General features: G+C 47.5%; 1 protein-coding gene across 2 annotated transcripts in view; it reads left to right on the top strand.

Moving 5' to 3' along the window:
* Positions 1-3,704: 3,704 nt before the first annotated feature.
* The window catches only part of LOC147097686 (lysine-specific demethylase RAD23A-like), a 28,992-nt gene continuing 16,733 nt past the window's right edge, over positions 3,705-15,963 (top strand). The window contains exons 1-4 of one of the 2 annotated variants that reach the window (XM_085971694.1): positions 3,705-3,977; positions 10,180-10,338; positions 12,490-12,632; positions 15,133-15,290. In XM_085971694.1, the coding sequence (XP_085827820.1) occupies positions 3,912-3,977; positions 10,180-10,338; positions 12,490-12,632; positions 15,133-15,290 (526 nt within the window). In that variant the 5' untranslated portion in view covers positions 3,705-3,911. The remainder of the gene's footprint in view (positions 3,978-10,179; positions 10,339-12,489; positions 12,633-15,132; positions 15,291-15,963) is intronic. The other variant, XM_085971693.1, reaches the window with a different exon arrangement.

Genomic DNA, 15,963 nt, shown 5'->3' with positions numbered 1-15,963 from the left:
TTAACGTTTCAGCTCGATGATCTTTTGCCAGAACTGGAAAAAGTTAGAGGTGTAACCGATTTTAAACAGGTGCAGGGAAAGGGGCGGGGGTGGAGTTAGGGGAGGAAAGAACAAAAGGGAAGGTCTGCGATAGGGTGGAAGGCAGGAGAGATTAAATGACAAAAGGGATGATGGTGCGAGGCAAAAGGAGAACACATTCTCTGACAAAAGGTCATCGCTCTGAAACGCTGACTCTGTTTCTCTCTCTGCAGATGCTGCCTGACCCACTGGGTGTTTCCCAGCATTTTCTGTTTCTATAACATGCTCACTCTTCATCGTGGGCAATTGCCTATTAAAAGTCAACCATGCGCCCTGGGCACATCCAATAAAAACTAACTTAACAAAAAAGTTTAAAGGAACTGTAACAAATCAAATTAAAATGTTGTTCCTGGTTGGGGGAGGGGGGTGTGGGGGGTGATGATGCTCTCCGGTGCCTAACATATGCTCTAACCCATTTAAAGATAACGTTAATTAATTCCAGTGTCAGCCATGGCTTAGTTGGTGGCACACTCGCCTTTGAGTCAGAAGGTTGTGCGTTTAAATCCCACTCCAGGCACGGTGGCATAGTGGTTAGCACTGTTGCCTCACAGCGCCAGGGACCCAGGTTTGAATCTGGCCTCGGGTGACTGTCTGTGTGGAGTTTGCACATTCTCCCCGTGTTTGCGTGGGTTTTCTCCGGGTGCTCCGGTTTCCTCCCACAGTCCAAAGATGTGCGGGTTAGGTTGATTGGCTATGATAAATTGACCCTTAGTGTTCGGGGGATTAAATACGCAGGGATAGGGTGGGATATGTGTTGGTGCAGGCTCGATGGGCCGAAATGGCCTCTATCTGCACTGTGGGGTTTCTGTGATTCTGTGAAAGCTAGACTGACACTCCAGTGTGGTGCTGAGGGATCAGAGGTGCTGTCTTTCGGATGAGACGTTAAACCGAGGCCCCGTCTGCTCTCGCAGGTGGACGCAAAGGATCCCGTGGCACTATTTCGAAAAAGAGCAGGGGAGTTCTCCCCAGTGTCCAGGCACAATACTTAACCCCTCAACCAACATAACAAAAAACAGATTAAATGGTCATTATCATGTTGCTGTTTGTGGGAGCTTGCTGTGTGCAAATTGGCTGCCGCGTTTCCCACATTATACACTTCATAAAGTACTTAATTGGCTGTAAAGCGCTTTGAGAAATCCGGTGGTCGTGAAAGGTGCTGTCGAAATGCAAGTCTTTCTTTTCTTTCAACACATTTTCTACCTGCTCCACCCCATTTAAAATACACATATTAATTGGCTACAATTTAAAACTCAAAGGTAAGTGGCTATTGTTAAAGGAGTGAATGAAAGATTTGCACAAAGCTCTCTCTATGTGTGTGAGTAGGGCAGTGACTTTATTTCTTAAGGCTAAAGGGATCAAGGGATACGGGGAGAAGATTCACCAGACTGATACCTGGGATGGCAGGAATGACGTATGAGGAGAGATTGGGTCGATTGGGCTTATATTCGCTGGAGTTTAGAAGAATGAGAGGGGATCTCATTGAAACTTATAAAATTCTAACAGGACTAGACAGACTAGATGCAGGAAGGATGTTCCCGATGGCGGGGGAGTCCAGAACCAGGGGTCACAGTCTAAAGATAAGGGGTAAGCGATTTAGGACAGAGATGAGGAATTTCTTCACCCAGAGAGTGGTGAACCTGTGGAATTCTCTACCACAGAAGGCAGTGGAGGCCAATTCATTAAATATATTCAAGAAGGAGTTAGATATATTTCTTAAGGCTGAAGGGATATGAGGAGAAGGCAGGGACAGGGTACTGAGTTTGGATGATCAGCTATGATCTCATTGAATGGCGGAGCAGGCTCGAGGGGCCAGATGGCCTACTCCTGCTCCTATCTTCTATGTAACCAACCAACATAACAAAAAACAGATTAAATGGTCATTATCACGTTGCTGTTTGTGGGAGCTTGCTGTGTGCAAATTGGCTGCCGCGTTTCCCACATTACACAGACTTCAAAAAGTACTTCATTGGCTGCAAAGCGCTTTGAGACATCCGGTGGTCGTGAAAGGTGCTGTAGAAATGCAAGTCTTGCTTTTCTTCTTTCAACACATTTTCTATCTGCTCCACCCCATTTAAAATACACATATTAATTGGCTACAGTTTTAAAACTAAAAGGCAAGAACATTCTTGATCACTGGACTGTGTGCACATAGGACTCTTGTACTTCAACCTTAATTTATAGCTTATATAACTTATAACTCATTTGTACATTGCACACTGCATTTTAACTTAAACTTATTTATATATAAATATATAGATATTATACTTATACTACCATATACTTATATTACATTACTATTACTTCCAGTGGTAATAGAGGCTTTTTGCACTATTCATCATATCCTGCAACTTGGACTGTCATTGCTATACTTTCTGCTTATTGTTTCTATATTTATACTTGTTTTTACTTTTGCTATTTATACTTATATTGTGGGAGTGAGTGGGGAGTAAGCATTCCATTGTACTAGTTACATATGGCAATAAAATAATCTTGAATCTTGAAGTGGCTATTGTTAAAGGAGTGAATGAAAGACAGGCTGATACCTGGGATGGCAGGAATGACGTATGAGGAGAGATTGGGTCGATTGGGCTTGTACTCGCTGGAGTTTAGAAGAATGAGAGGGGATCTCATCGAAACTTATCAAATTCTAACAGGACTAGACAGACTAGATGCTGGAAGGATATTCCCGATGGTCGGGGAGTCTAGAACCAGGGGTCACAGTCTAAGGATAAGGGGTAAGCCATTTAGGACAGAGATGAGGAGGAACTTCTTCACCCAGAGAGTGGTGAACCTGTGGAATTCTCTACCACAGAAGGCAGTAGAGGCCAATTCATCTTAAATATATTCAAGAAGGAGTTGGATATATTTCTTAAGGCAAAAGGGATCAAGGGATATGGGGAGAAAGCAGGGACAGGGTACTGAATGTGGATGATCAGCCATGATCTCATTGAATGGCGGAGCAGGCTCAAGGGGCCGAATGGCCTACTCTTGCTCCTATCTTCTATGTTTCTATTTGCACCAAGCTCTCTCTATGTGTGTGAGATTTGCACCAAGCTCTCCCTATGTGTGTGAAATTTGCACCAAGCTCTCTCTATGTGTGTGAGATTTTTTTTTTCGCCCCTTAATTAAGTTTATTTTTTCTTTTATGCCGCCTCATAGCTGGGGGGGACCATCACCACCCCATTACTGGGGTGTGATACTACACTTCATCTTTAGTGTGTGAGATTTGCACCAAGCTCTCTCTATGTGTGTGAAATTTGCACCAAGCTCTCCCTATATGTGTGAGATTTGCACCAAGCTCTCCCTATATGTGTGAGATTTGCACCAAGCTCTCCCTATGTGTGTGAGATTTGCACCAAGCTCTCCCTATGTGTGTGAGATTTGCACCAAGCTCTCCCTATGTGTGTGAGATTTGCACCAAGCTTTCCCTATATGTGTGAGATTTGCACCAAGCTCTCCCTAGGTGTGAGATTTGCACCAAGCTCTCTCTATGTGTGGGAGTGGGGCAGTAACTTTCCTGTCACTCTGAGTCTTGCCTTTAAAAAAAAAGCTGGCGGCCATTTTGATGGCCGCACGTGACCCCCGGTCAGTCAGATGATGGCCGGTCTTCGGCATGGCGACGTCGTTGCGCGCTGACGTATGCCCGGCACGCCGCCTCAAGATGGCGGCGGTGTGAGGCGCGGACACCTGTCGGGTTTGTATTGACGGCTGAAGTTCCCGAAGAAGAAAGCAGGAGAGAAGGAGAGCGAGAAAAGGAAAAAAAAAAGCAGGATCGCCGGCTAGATTTCCCTTCTTCTCTGTCCCCCCGGCCGGGGGGGAGGAGGGACTCCACCATGCTCATCACCGTGAAGACGCTGCAGCAGCAGACGTTCAAAATCGAGATTGACCCCGAGCAGACGGTGAGGAGCGGCCGGGGAAAGCTTGCTGCGCGCAAAATAAATCATCAGCCGCTTTACAACAGTGGTTGCACTTCAAAGGTCGACCGAAAAATATCCCATCGAAGAAGAGCCAGGGCTGTTCTCTTTCCCCCCCACCTCAGTGGGTCGTACTCTCGCCTCTAGAGTCAAAATGGTTGTGTGTGGGTTCCAAGTCCCCACTCCAGAGACTTGTGCACAAAAAATCCAGGTCCACGCTCCCGGTGCAGCGCCGCACTGTCAGAGGTGCCCTCTTTCGGATCAGACGTATGAGGAGAGATTGGGTCGATTGGGCTTATACTTGTTGGAGTTTACAAGAGTGAGAGGCGGGATCTCATTGTAACTTATAAAATTCTAACAGGACTAGACAGACTAGATGCAGGAAGGATGTTCCCGATGGCCGGGGGAGTCCAGAACCAGGGGGGTCACAGTCTAAGGATAAGGGGTAAGTCATTTAGGACTGAGATGAGGAGGAATTTCTTCACCCAGAGAGTGGTGAACCTGTGGAATTCTCTACCACAGAAGGCAGTGGAGGCCAATTCATTAAATATATTCAAGGAGTTGGATATATTTCTTAAGGCTAAAGGGATCAAGGGATATGGGGAGAAAGCAGGGACAGGGTACTGAATTTGGATGATCAGCCATGATCGCATTGAATGGCGGAGCAGGCTCGAGGGGCCGAATGGCCTACTCCTGCTCCTATCTTCTATGTTTTAAACCCAGGCCCCCCCGTCCCTGTCTGCCCTCTCGGGTGGACGTAAAAGATCCCACGGCCACTATTTCGAAGTGTTATCCCCCGGTGTCCCGGGGCCAATATTTATCCCTCAACCAACATCACTTTTATAAAAAAAAAACAGATTATCTAGTCATTAGCACGTTGCTGTTTGTGGGAGCTTGCTGTGCGCGAATTGGTTGCCGCGTTTCCCCCATTATAACAGTGACTACACTTCAAAAAGTACTTCATTGGCTGTAAAGCGCTTTGAGACGTCCGGTGGTCGTGAAAGGTGCTATATAAATGCAAATAATATGTGACTCCAGACCCACAGCAATGTGGTTGACTCTTAACTGTCCTCTGGAATGGCCCAGCAAGCCACTCAGTTGTACCAAACTGCTACAAAGAAGTATCACGGACTGCAGCGGTTCAAGAAGGCGGCTCACCATCACCTTTTAAAGGGCAATTAGGGATGGGTAATAAATGCCGACCTTGCCAGCGACGCCTGTATCCCGTGAACGAATAACGTTTTAAAAAAAAAAAATAAATAAAAAAAATAACACTGTTTAAGGTGACTAGTGCCTATATATAATTCACTTCTATTATTAACCACTATATATTAGAACTGGTGATACAACACAAGCAACGATCTTGCTGGCAAGTGAAAGATAATGAATACTCCTGCACATCGTGAAAAAAAGAAAGACGTGCATTTATGTAGCGCCTTTCACGTTCTCAGGACGTCCCAAAGTGCTTTACAGTCAATGAAGTACTTTTTTTGGCGTGTAGTCATTGTTGTAATGTAGGGAATGCGGTAGCCAATTTGTGCACAGCGAGCTCCCACATATAGCAATCTGATAATGACCAGATAATCTGTTTTAGTGATGTTGGTTGAGGGATAAATGTTGGCCAGGACACCGGGGAGAACTCCCCTGCTCTTCTTTTGAAATAGTACCGTGAGCTCTTTTATGTCCACTTGAGAGGGCAGTAGGGATCTTGGTTTAACATTTTATCCGAAAGACGGCACCTCTGACAGTGCAGTGCTCCCTCAGTACCGCACTGAGAGTGTCAGCCTGGATTTTTGTGCTCAAGTCTCTGGAGTGGGACTGGAACCCACAACCTTCTGGCTCGGAGACGAGGGTGCTACTAAGAGACACCTGAGACACTGGGACTGTTTCCACTGGGGCAGATGCTTTTAAAATCATGGAAGGTTTTTGACAGGGATTTTTTTCTTTCTTCTGAGGTTGAAGAGTCTGCTGTGAAGTCAAGGACTCGTCGATTTAAAACTGCCCTGAGAGGGGTTAGGAGAAAGCTCTTTTCCCTGAGGGTCGCTGGAACATGGAATGCTTTGCCACAGGGATAGTTGAGGCAGAGACCATTGCATCTTCAGGGACAGTTGGATAAGTAGTTGTAGTAGAGGAAGATATCGGACTACAGGAGAGAGATTAGTTTTGGATTGCTCTAACAGCACCTGCTGCAAAGTTATGTATGGGGTTGTCTTGTGCTCGTCAAGCTGAGTAACACTTGAGAGTAATTCACTCGGAGTGAATAGATGTTTCTGACAGATGTGATGGAGCTTCAATAAAATGACTCCTTTTGTTGTGGAAAGGTTGGGTTGTCGAGTAACCCCGCCTGCATTTAACAAGTAGGGTGGCCCAAGTTGGACAAACAAAGGAAAGCTTGCCAGATCTCTCTGCTCGTACGCAGCCTGGTTTTAGTTGGATAAACTCCAGAAGTACCCTTGTGAATATCTAGAAGTCTAAAACTTGGCTGTTACTAACCTGGGTCTCTGGAAAGAATGTGTGCACTCCATGTCAGGCAGACAGAACCTCTACTTATGTGGATTTCTCAGTACGGTCCATTGATAATTTGAAGTTTTTTCTGTACTAAAAATTCAAATTATCTAATTAAGAGAAGTAGACTGTAAGTTGGTTTGAAGATTCTTCAGTATGAGGATTAATGGGACCTGGATAGGTAGGTGTGTCACTGGGGGCTGGGCTACTTCCCACTTGGCTCCAGATAATTCTGCAGTGTATTGTCTTAATGGATAGCCGTCATCCTAGCTGGGCAGTGGGAAGCTTACTAGTGCCCAGGTGCTGGTAAGATACCTGGTTTTACTTGGATAAACTCCAGCAGTACCCATATGCACCCTTACGAATCCTTATGTTTCGCCCTTGTCAACCTCTTGCCTTGAGTTTTTAGATAAATGGGGTATGCCCCAATTGGGAAAGAGTGTGCGCTCCATATCGGGCCAATAGAAGCTCTACTTGTGTCCTGCTTCCCAGTAGTTTGGTATTGAGGCTCTTAAGCAAATGTGATGGGGTTCCGCACCACCAGTCAGGTCAGGCAAAAGACCAAGATGAGGAAAGTCCGTGCTGGGGAATGGAACACTTTCCCCACTGCTGGCATCTAACACTCCGAGGTCAGGTATATGATAAATCTGCCTCTACTCTGCCCCAGCCTCAAAAGAATGCCACTTACTGCTCCAGCTGTGAGTGTCAGCTGTGGCTCAGTTGGTAGTACCTTTGCCTCTGAGTCAGAAGGTTGTGGGCTCAAGTCCCACTCCAGAGACTTGAGCACAAAATAATCCAGGCTGACACTCCCAGTGCAGTACTGAGGGAGCGCTGCACTGTCGGAGGGGCAGTACTGAGGGAGCGCCGCACTGTCAGAGGGACGGTACTGAGGGAGTGCCGCACTGTCGGAGGGGCAGTACTGAGGGAGCACTGCACTGTCGGAGGGGCAGTACTGAGGGAGCGCTGCACCGTCGGAGGGGCAGTACTGAGGGAGCGCCGCACTGTCGGAGGGGCAGTACTGAGGGAGTGCTGCACTGTCGGAGGGGCAGTCTTGCGGATGACCTGACTGGTGATGCGGAACCCCATCACATTTGCTTAAGAGCCTCAATACCAAACTACTGGGAAGGAGGACACAAGTAGAGTATATTGAGTGTTAATAGAAGTGAGTTTTTATCGTATGGCGGGTTCCTGGCGCGTGCCATCCTACAGTTGAGTGTCGAGTGACTCGACGATTGACCAATCCTACGCTTCGGTGACCTGACCGGTCGACCAATCGGTGCGTGTGTGGGCGGGCCTTATCCTTCTGAACTGAGGTGAGTGGCCGCCATCTTGATTTTTCATGATTTTTTCCCCCACACTTTCTGTGTGTTAGGGAACTAAGGTAAATATTTTAATGATGTGTTAGGGAATTAAATAACAATTTATTTGTGTTTTAAATTGTGTTTAGCAAATGCGCACGCGGTGGGCGGGGCAGTTGGCTCCTCGTTCGAGACCAGGCCTGCGTCCGACCCGAGGGGCCACTTAGTTAACCGGCAGCCGAGCCCTGCCTCCTATTCACATCTACCGTCCTTCTTGCATGGGCCTACCGAGCGACTCCTACTCCCTCCTCCTCTTTTGCTGCTCTCTATTTATTTAATCTCCTCTTACTCGGTGAAAGATGAGTTTAAAAAAAAAAAAGAGGCCGCCAGTTGCGCGGCCGCCTTGACGACGGCACGCATTCGCACGGCCCCCGTTACCCCGGCAACGGGGCACGCCGGCGGTCTTGAAACCACGCATGCGCACGGCCCGCCACCCCGTGACGCCAGCACGCATGAGTTTAAAAAAAATGAAGAGGCCGCCAGTTGCGCAGCCGCCTTGACGCCGGCACGCATGCGCACGGCCCCCGTGACGCCAGCACACAGCCTCGGGAGATCGCGGAGGGGGCGAGCCTCGGGAAATCGCGGGGGGGGGGGGGAGAGCCTCGGGAAATCGCGGGGGGGGGAGAGCCTCGGGAAATCGCAGGGGGGGGGCGAGCCTCGGGAAATCGCGGGGGGGGGGGGAGATCCTCGGGAAATCGCGGGGGGGGGGCGAGCCTCGGGAAATCGCGGGGGGGGGTGCGAGCCTCGGGAAATCGCTGGGGGCTCGCGCCGACCGCGCATGCGCCGCCCGCCCGCCCACAGCGGCCGTCCATCAGCCGCGCGATACGCGGGGGACCTCAGCTCCGGACCTCGGGCGCTAGGCAGGGGGAGGGGCCGGAGAGAGGGAGTGGGGGAGGGGAGAGGAGGGAGGGAGGGAGAGGGGAGAGGAGGGGAGGGAGGGAGGGAGGGAGAGGAGGAGGGGGGGAGGGGAGGGAAAGGGAAGGAGGGGAGGGAAAGGAGGGGAGGGGAGGGAGAGGAGGAGGGAGGGATAGGACAGGGAGAGGACATGACAGGGAGAGGGGGGACACACGGGCAGGGAGACCAAGCGCCCCAAAATTGCCCTCGCAACGCGGGGCTCCCCAGCTAGTATATATATATGTGCCCCTTAACCAGTGTTAATAACTGTTATATGCCAACATTAAAAAAAATTTCCTTAAATTGCCATTCGTAGAATTACCAATAGAATGATTTGAACTCCGATTGTTGGCAGCAAATATAATGTAATTAAAATTATATTTTAGATTATTTATATTATAATTTTGGCCAATTGTGTCTTTTTCCCCTTACTCGCTTGAAGCCACTGATTCTTGTGGCACGGTTCCAGTGGCACCACCAACCCTGCCCTACTTGCCCATGGGTAAACAGTCAGCACTGGAAACCCGAGCTGGGTGTTTTGGTTCCCTAGCCCATGGGCACAGGGGGCTATCTGTAGAGCTCCCAACTGTTTCCCTGGCTGGTATCATCTAACTCCCAAACCCGTGACCTCTACCGCCTAGGAGGACAAGGGCAGCAGGCGCACGGGAACACCACCACCTCCCCACAAGTTCCCCTCCAAGTCACACACCACCCTGACTTGGATGTATATCGGCCGATCCTTCATCGTCGCTGGGTCAAAATCCCGGAACTCCCTCCCTAACAGCACTGTGGGAGCACCTTCACCACACGGACTGCAGCGGTTCAAGAAGGCGGCTCACCACCACTTTTTCAAGGGCAATTAGGGATGGGCAATAAATGCCGGCCTTGCCAGCGACGCCCACATCCCAGGAACGAATAAAAAGAACTCGGTACAGACCAGGAATTGAAGCTGGGAGCTTTTGGTCTGTGTGCCTCAGTAAAACATTATGCAGTGTGATGTAAGAAAACTACTAGGCACTTGGTCTAAGTATTAAACAAAGCTTTAATCAACTGTTTTTCAACATGGAGATCTAGTGTCCTTTACTAGTTCCTGTTAAAGAATGTCCTGCGCAAGCTGGGCCCATGCCTGAGTATTTATACTCTCCCTGGACAGCGCCACCAGCAGGCCGCCCAGTATCATTTCATAAGTCATTTCCACATGAATGACCAGATTCATGTCACAGTGCTTAAAACCTGAAAATTAGGAGAGAAATGCTAAAAATGCATTAAAAAAAAAAAAGACCATCAAGGGGACATTCAGGAGGTGTTAAGCACAACATTTAAGGTGATAAACTCTTGGGTTCAGCTCTTGACTGGAAGGGTCACTGTTCTGATTATTCTCAATGATATGTTGTCAGTGCCTGACTGTTTATTAATGTTTTATTTGACAGGTGCAAGCATTGAAAGAATGTATTGAAGCAGAGAAGGGCACCAGTTTCCCTGTTGCTGGTCAGAAACTCATATACGCTGGAAAGATTCTAAACAATGACATGCAACTCAAGGAATACAAGATTGATGAGAAGAATTTTGTTGTTGTTATGGTAACAAAGGTGTGCAATACTTTTGGGGTTTCTAGCAGTGGAGCCCTTTTCTGTACTGATTCCTCGTGGGTTACAACATCTGGGGGTCTTGTGCTAATGTACAATTATTCCCCACTTTAAGGATTCACAACATGGATGACAGCATTGCCTTTCACATGAGCTGTTTAAAATGAGATAATACCTGCTTCAGCTGGACAATAAAGATCCCATGGAGGGGAGGTTACGCTGGTGTCCTGGCCAATGTTCCCCTAATTTAAGAACATAACATAAGAAATAGGAGCAGGAGTAGGCCAATCGGCCCCTCGAGCCTGCTCCACCATTCAATAAGATCATGGCTGATCTGATCCTAACCTCAAATCTTCTATCACTCTCCATCCACCCGAACCCATGTGATTTCCCGGGAGAGGCGAAAAACCAGATAAAAAAAACCAATGGCCAATTTGGGAGAAAAAATCTGGGAAATTCCTCTCCGACCCATCTAGGCGATCAAAACTCGTCCAGGAGATCACTCTGTCCCTATATTTTCTACAGTACTTACCTTCTGTAAAGGCGATCTCCACCCCAGCCAGGAACAGGAATAAAACCATCTCCTGAAATCTAACACAGAATTAGAACACAGTAGGAGCAGAACCAGGCAACACGGCCCCTGGGCCCACTCCACTACCCACAGGGCCATGACCATTCCGAACCTAGACTCATGTCCAATTTCCTGCCTGCTCCCCGTAACCCTTAATTCCCTTTACTTCTAGGAAACTATCTATTTCTGTTTTAAATTTATTTAATGATGTAGCTTCCACAGCTTTCTGGGGCAGCAAATTCCACAAACCTACCACCCTCTGAGTGAAGAAGTTTCTCCTCATCTCAGTTTTGAAAGAGCAGCCCCTTATTCTAAGATTATGCCCCCTAGTTCTAGTTTCACCCATCATTGGGAACATCCTCACCGCATCCACCCGATCAAGCCCCTTCACAATCTTATATGTTTCAATAAGATCGCCTCTCATTCTTCTGAACTCCAATGAGTAGAGTCCCAATCTACTCAACCTCTCCTCATATGTCCATCCCCTCATCCCCGGGATTAACCGAGTGAACCTTCTTTGTACTGACTCGAGAGCAAGTATGTCTTTTCTTAAGTATGGACACCAAAACTGTATGCAGTATTCCAGGTGCGGTCTCACCAATACCTTGTACAACTGCAGCAATACCTCCCTATTTTTATATTCTATCCCCCTAGCAATAAAAGCCAACATTCCATTGGCCTTCTTGATCACTTGCTGCACCTGCATACTAACTTTTTGAGTTTCGTGCACCAGGACCCCCAGATCCCTTTGTACTTCAGTACTTTCCAGTTTCTTGCCATTAAGATAATAACTTGCTCTATGATTTTTCCTGCCAAAGTGCATAACCTCACACTTTCCAGTATTGTATTCCATTTGCTAAATCTCTGCCCACTTACTTAGCCTGTCTATGTCCCTTTGCAGGTTTTTTATGTCCTCCTCACTACTTTTTTGGGGGGGTGCGCGGTCCCTTTAATGGGCTGCATGGCCCATTCAAAATTTCGTGCCTGCGCGAAGTGTCGCATTTGGAATGCTGGTCCCGGGCTGCATGGGACCTCCAGACAGCCGCATGGCTGCACAGCTTAGCGGGGATGTTGTTCCTGGCTAGTTACCCCAGCACCCCCCCTAGTCACCTGTTATTCCCAGAACCTCTTCCCCCATTTCACCCCCCCCTCCCCCAAATGCAAGATGCTTGGATCTGTATTCTAGTGTGGGTGATGTGTTAAGTTGTTTGGATATCAGTAACGTACAAAGTAGTTGAGATGTTGCTGTAAAATTTGAGCTGTTTCCCAATGTGCTCTCACCCCTGGTTGTGTTACTGCTCTGGAACCCACTTTAATTTCTGTTCTTTGTATTGTATATGTGCAGGTAGAGTTTGTCAGTGGGGGCTGCGAGTTTTCCCTCTTCAGCAAGATTTGTGTTGTTTATTTTTCATCCAATTTCCACTCTCCTCTCATCATGAACTCCTTCTTCATCTCATTTCACCATGTTACAGGGGGATGATGCATTCTTTGTACGTTATAACAGGACACCTAATTGTTAATTAACTCAATGACTTTGGACCGCGACTCAATTAAGAATGCTTTTTTTCCCCAAAAATCTGCAGCCTAAAAGTACCCCCACAGAAACGGGATCTGTTTCTACAGTTGGGCCGTCAGCCACCCAGTCACAGCTAGAAGGAGAAGAGAAACAGAATGCGGATGATGAAAGCCAGGCCCAGACTATTACCAGCTCTGTTTCAATATCCAGGTACGAGGTGATCACACAAGATCAAACCAGCGGCTCTCTGCTTTCCGAGAGGAGCAAAGAAAAATGCCCTGATGTGTTTTATTCCCCCAAGGTTTAGAAAAGCCTCTTTGACTTGCTGAAAAATGCAGGGGCACTTGTGAGTTTACTGTTGTGCCTCCAGGGGAAGCTCCCCTTCTTGCTCAGTGGCTGTGCACACCCTGGTCCATTGCCGAGCCATACAGACTAGGAGGCTCCTCGGTTAAATCTCCAGCAGTGCTGTCTTAGTTGATCTCAGACTGTGGCAGTGGTGAGGACTCTATAGTTGGCCCCAGTGCCCTGGACCTTTTTTAAAAAAAATTCGTTCATGGGACGTGGGCGTCGCTGGCAAGGGAGGGAGTTCCAGGATTTTGACCCAGCGCCGATGAAGGAACGGCCGATATATTTCCAAGTCAGGATGGTGTGTGTGACTTGGTGTTCCCATGCGCCTGCTGCCCTTGTCCTTCTAGGTGGAAGAGGTTGCGGGTTTGGGAGGTGCTGCCGAAGACGCCTTGCCGAGTTGCTGCAGTGCATCTTGTAGATGGTCCACACTGCAGCCACGGTGCGCCGGTGGTGGAGGGAGTGAGTGGACTAGGGAGGCGAACAACGCCAAGCTTCCAGTTCTTGATCACTATTCTACAACCGCCACCAGAAAGTGCGTGATTGTCAAATGAGGATCAAATCAACCTGGGCTGTGTGATGACTTCCAATGAAGAATAGCTCATTGGTGCTCTCAGTCCAGTCTTGAATGTAAGGATGCCAGATTGAAACTGTGCTCCATCGTCAGTGACCGCTGACGTAATAAAACTCACTACGCACTTGGTTTGAGTATAAAGCAAGGCTTTAATCAACTTGTTTCAGAACATGGAGGTCTAGTTGTACTTCACTAGTTCCTTGTCTTACAAAATGTCCCTGGAAAGCTGGGGCCCACGCCCGAGTATTTATACTCCTTGGACGGCGCCACCAGCTGACTGTCCAGTGTTATTTCATAAGTAGTTTCTTGATGATGAGATTTATAACATCCGCCTTTTAGAAGAGGAGGGCAGAAACCAGGAATAGAAGGAGGGTGGGCAAACCTGTCTCTGGAACAAGTAATTCAGGGCTTTGCTCCTTTTCAGCTGTTTCTAGGTGGAATTCAGTTAAAACTGGCACATGGGACAGCGCCTTGGTGGTGTGTCAGAGCTCCAGCGCACTCTGCTACGGGTAGTGGGATTTGAGTACACAGAAATATATGCTACATAAACGGCATCAGTTTTTCCCTGCTGCCTGACCTGCTGAGTATTTCCAGCATTTTCTGTTTTTATTTCAGATTTCCGGCATCCGCAGTATTTTGCTTCTGTGTCAATTTTTCTCTCTCTTTAAAATCGTGAAGGGTTTAGAATAGAGTCAATAAAGAGAAACTGTTTCCAATGGCTGAAGGGTCGATGACCAGAGGGCACAGATTTAAGGTGATTGGCAAAAGAACCAGAGGCGACTTGAGGAAAAACTTTTTTACGCAACGACACAGATTCAATAGCAGCCTTCAAAAGGGAATTGGAGAAATAATTGCAGGAGAAAAAAATTGCAGGGATGTGGGGAAAGAGCGGGGGAGTGGGACTAACTGGATTGCTCTTCGAAAGAGCCGGCGCAGACTCGATGGGCCGAATGGGCTCCTTCTGTGCTGTCCTATTTCTATGATTCTAAGGCATTGACTCCTTGCTGGGGTACGGTTCAACAAGCACTTTCCAGTAGCTCGTCGATATGGCCATTCTTTACCTGTGAGCCTGGACTGTGATTGTGAACAGGCTGTTTGACCGTGATGTCAGCTGACAGCTGAGGCTCCTCTTGTCTTCACTAGTAATCCAGAAGCCTGGAGTATAATCCTTGAATTTGAGTTCAAATCCTACCGTGGCAGTTTGCGAATTTAGATTCCGTTTATAAAAAAAAAACAAATCTGGAAATGAAAAGGTATCGGTAAAATAAAAAGTGACTATGAAGCTGTTGGATTTTCGTAAAAACTTTAGGGAAGGAAACATGCCACCCTTGCCCGGTCTGGCCTGTATGTGACTCCAGTACCACTCAAATATGGTTGACTCTTAGCTGCCCTCTGAAGTGGCCTAGCAAGCCACTCAGTTGTCTCAAAACGGCCCACAACAGGGCATCTAGGGATGGGCAATAAATGCCAGCTTTGCCCACATCCTGTGAATTAATTTTTTTTTAATTCCGACTCTGGGAGACAGGGGGTCGGTGAGCCAGCTCTCCACTTCCACTACTTAAATCTGCCTCCCTTGTCCCAGCAGCAAAATCGTAGACCCACAAATAACCTGGGTCTGCGATTCTGCCACCTGGATAAGAGATGCAGGAGCGCCAGTGCAGGGAGCCAACTGGCGGACATTGATATCCTGGACTCTGAACTAAACAGGCGCCAGTGTCATAGAGGCTTTCGAACGATTTGATGCAGTTTTAAACTATTGGGTAAAGATGCCTCTTAAATTTGTGTTCACAGTTCAATGCCCTCTTCAGGGAGTGACATACTCTCTGCCCCATTGTCAGACAGTGATCTGCTCCCTACACCAGTATCGATGATCGATTTACTCTCGGAGCCCGGTTTGCAGAGTGACGCACCTGAGGAGCTGCCCCATGATGGTGCTAATACGACACCAGGTCAGTAAACCCATCATTTTCTCTTTTTTTTTATATAAACGCAAGGCGTAGGACCAAGACAAAACAGTAAGCCTGCAAATATCTATTATTTAAAAACCTTCTGTATTGTCAATTATGATTTACTACTGCCATGAAATGTCCTCCACAGTTGGAATAAATATAAACCAGTGGTGGACAGTGACAGCAGGATTCTACAATCATAAACTGCAGGAGGGAACCGTAGATATTCAAACTGTCGTCTGATCGCCTGATTATTATAAGTGCCAGGCAATTGATCCTACATTTAAAAAAAAAAAAGAAATGTATTTATAAAATGTCAAATGCAGGAAACTTTCGATTAACCGGTTCAGGTAACTTTTATTACTTGCCTTCCTCCATGTGTTGCTGTGCAAGGGTGTGGCTGCAGCTGTTGCTAAGCTACAGAGACGCTTGCAACTTGTGGCCATTGTTTTGAACCTGTTGCTAAGCAACAGGGTTTGTTGCTTTATACGGAGCTCTCAGCTCCGTACCTTTTACTATAGCGTTCGGTTATCCGGAATTTTGGATGAACCGGCACCACGTCGGTCCCGTCCGTGCCGGATAAAAAAAAGTTTCCTGTATATTGAAAGTCCTGTGCTGTAGTTTGCACTTCCTGTAAGTGTCGCATCTACTCCTGGTAAGACTTTCTCTGAAG

This window comes from Somniosus microcephalus, chromosome 31 (assembly GCF_052327205.1).
Source record: "Somniosus microcephalus isolate GS21.2 chromosome 31, FLI_Smic_1.0, whole genome shotgun sequence".
Lineage (NCBI taxonomy): Eukaryota > Metazoa > Chordata > Chondrichthyes > Squaliformes > Somniosidae > Somniosus > Somniosus microcephalus.
The sequence above is the reverse complement of the archived record's forward strand: the minus strand, read 5'-3'. Positions and strand labels throughout refer to the sequence as shown.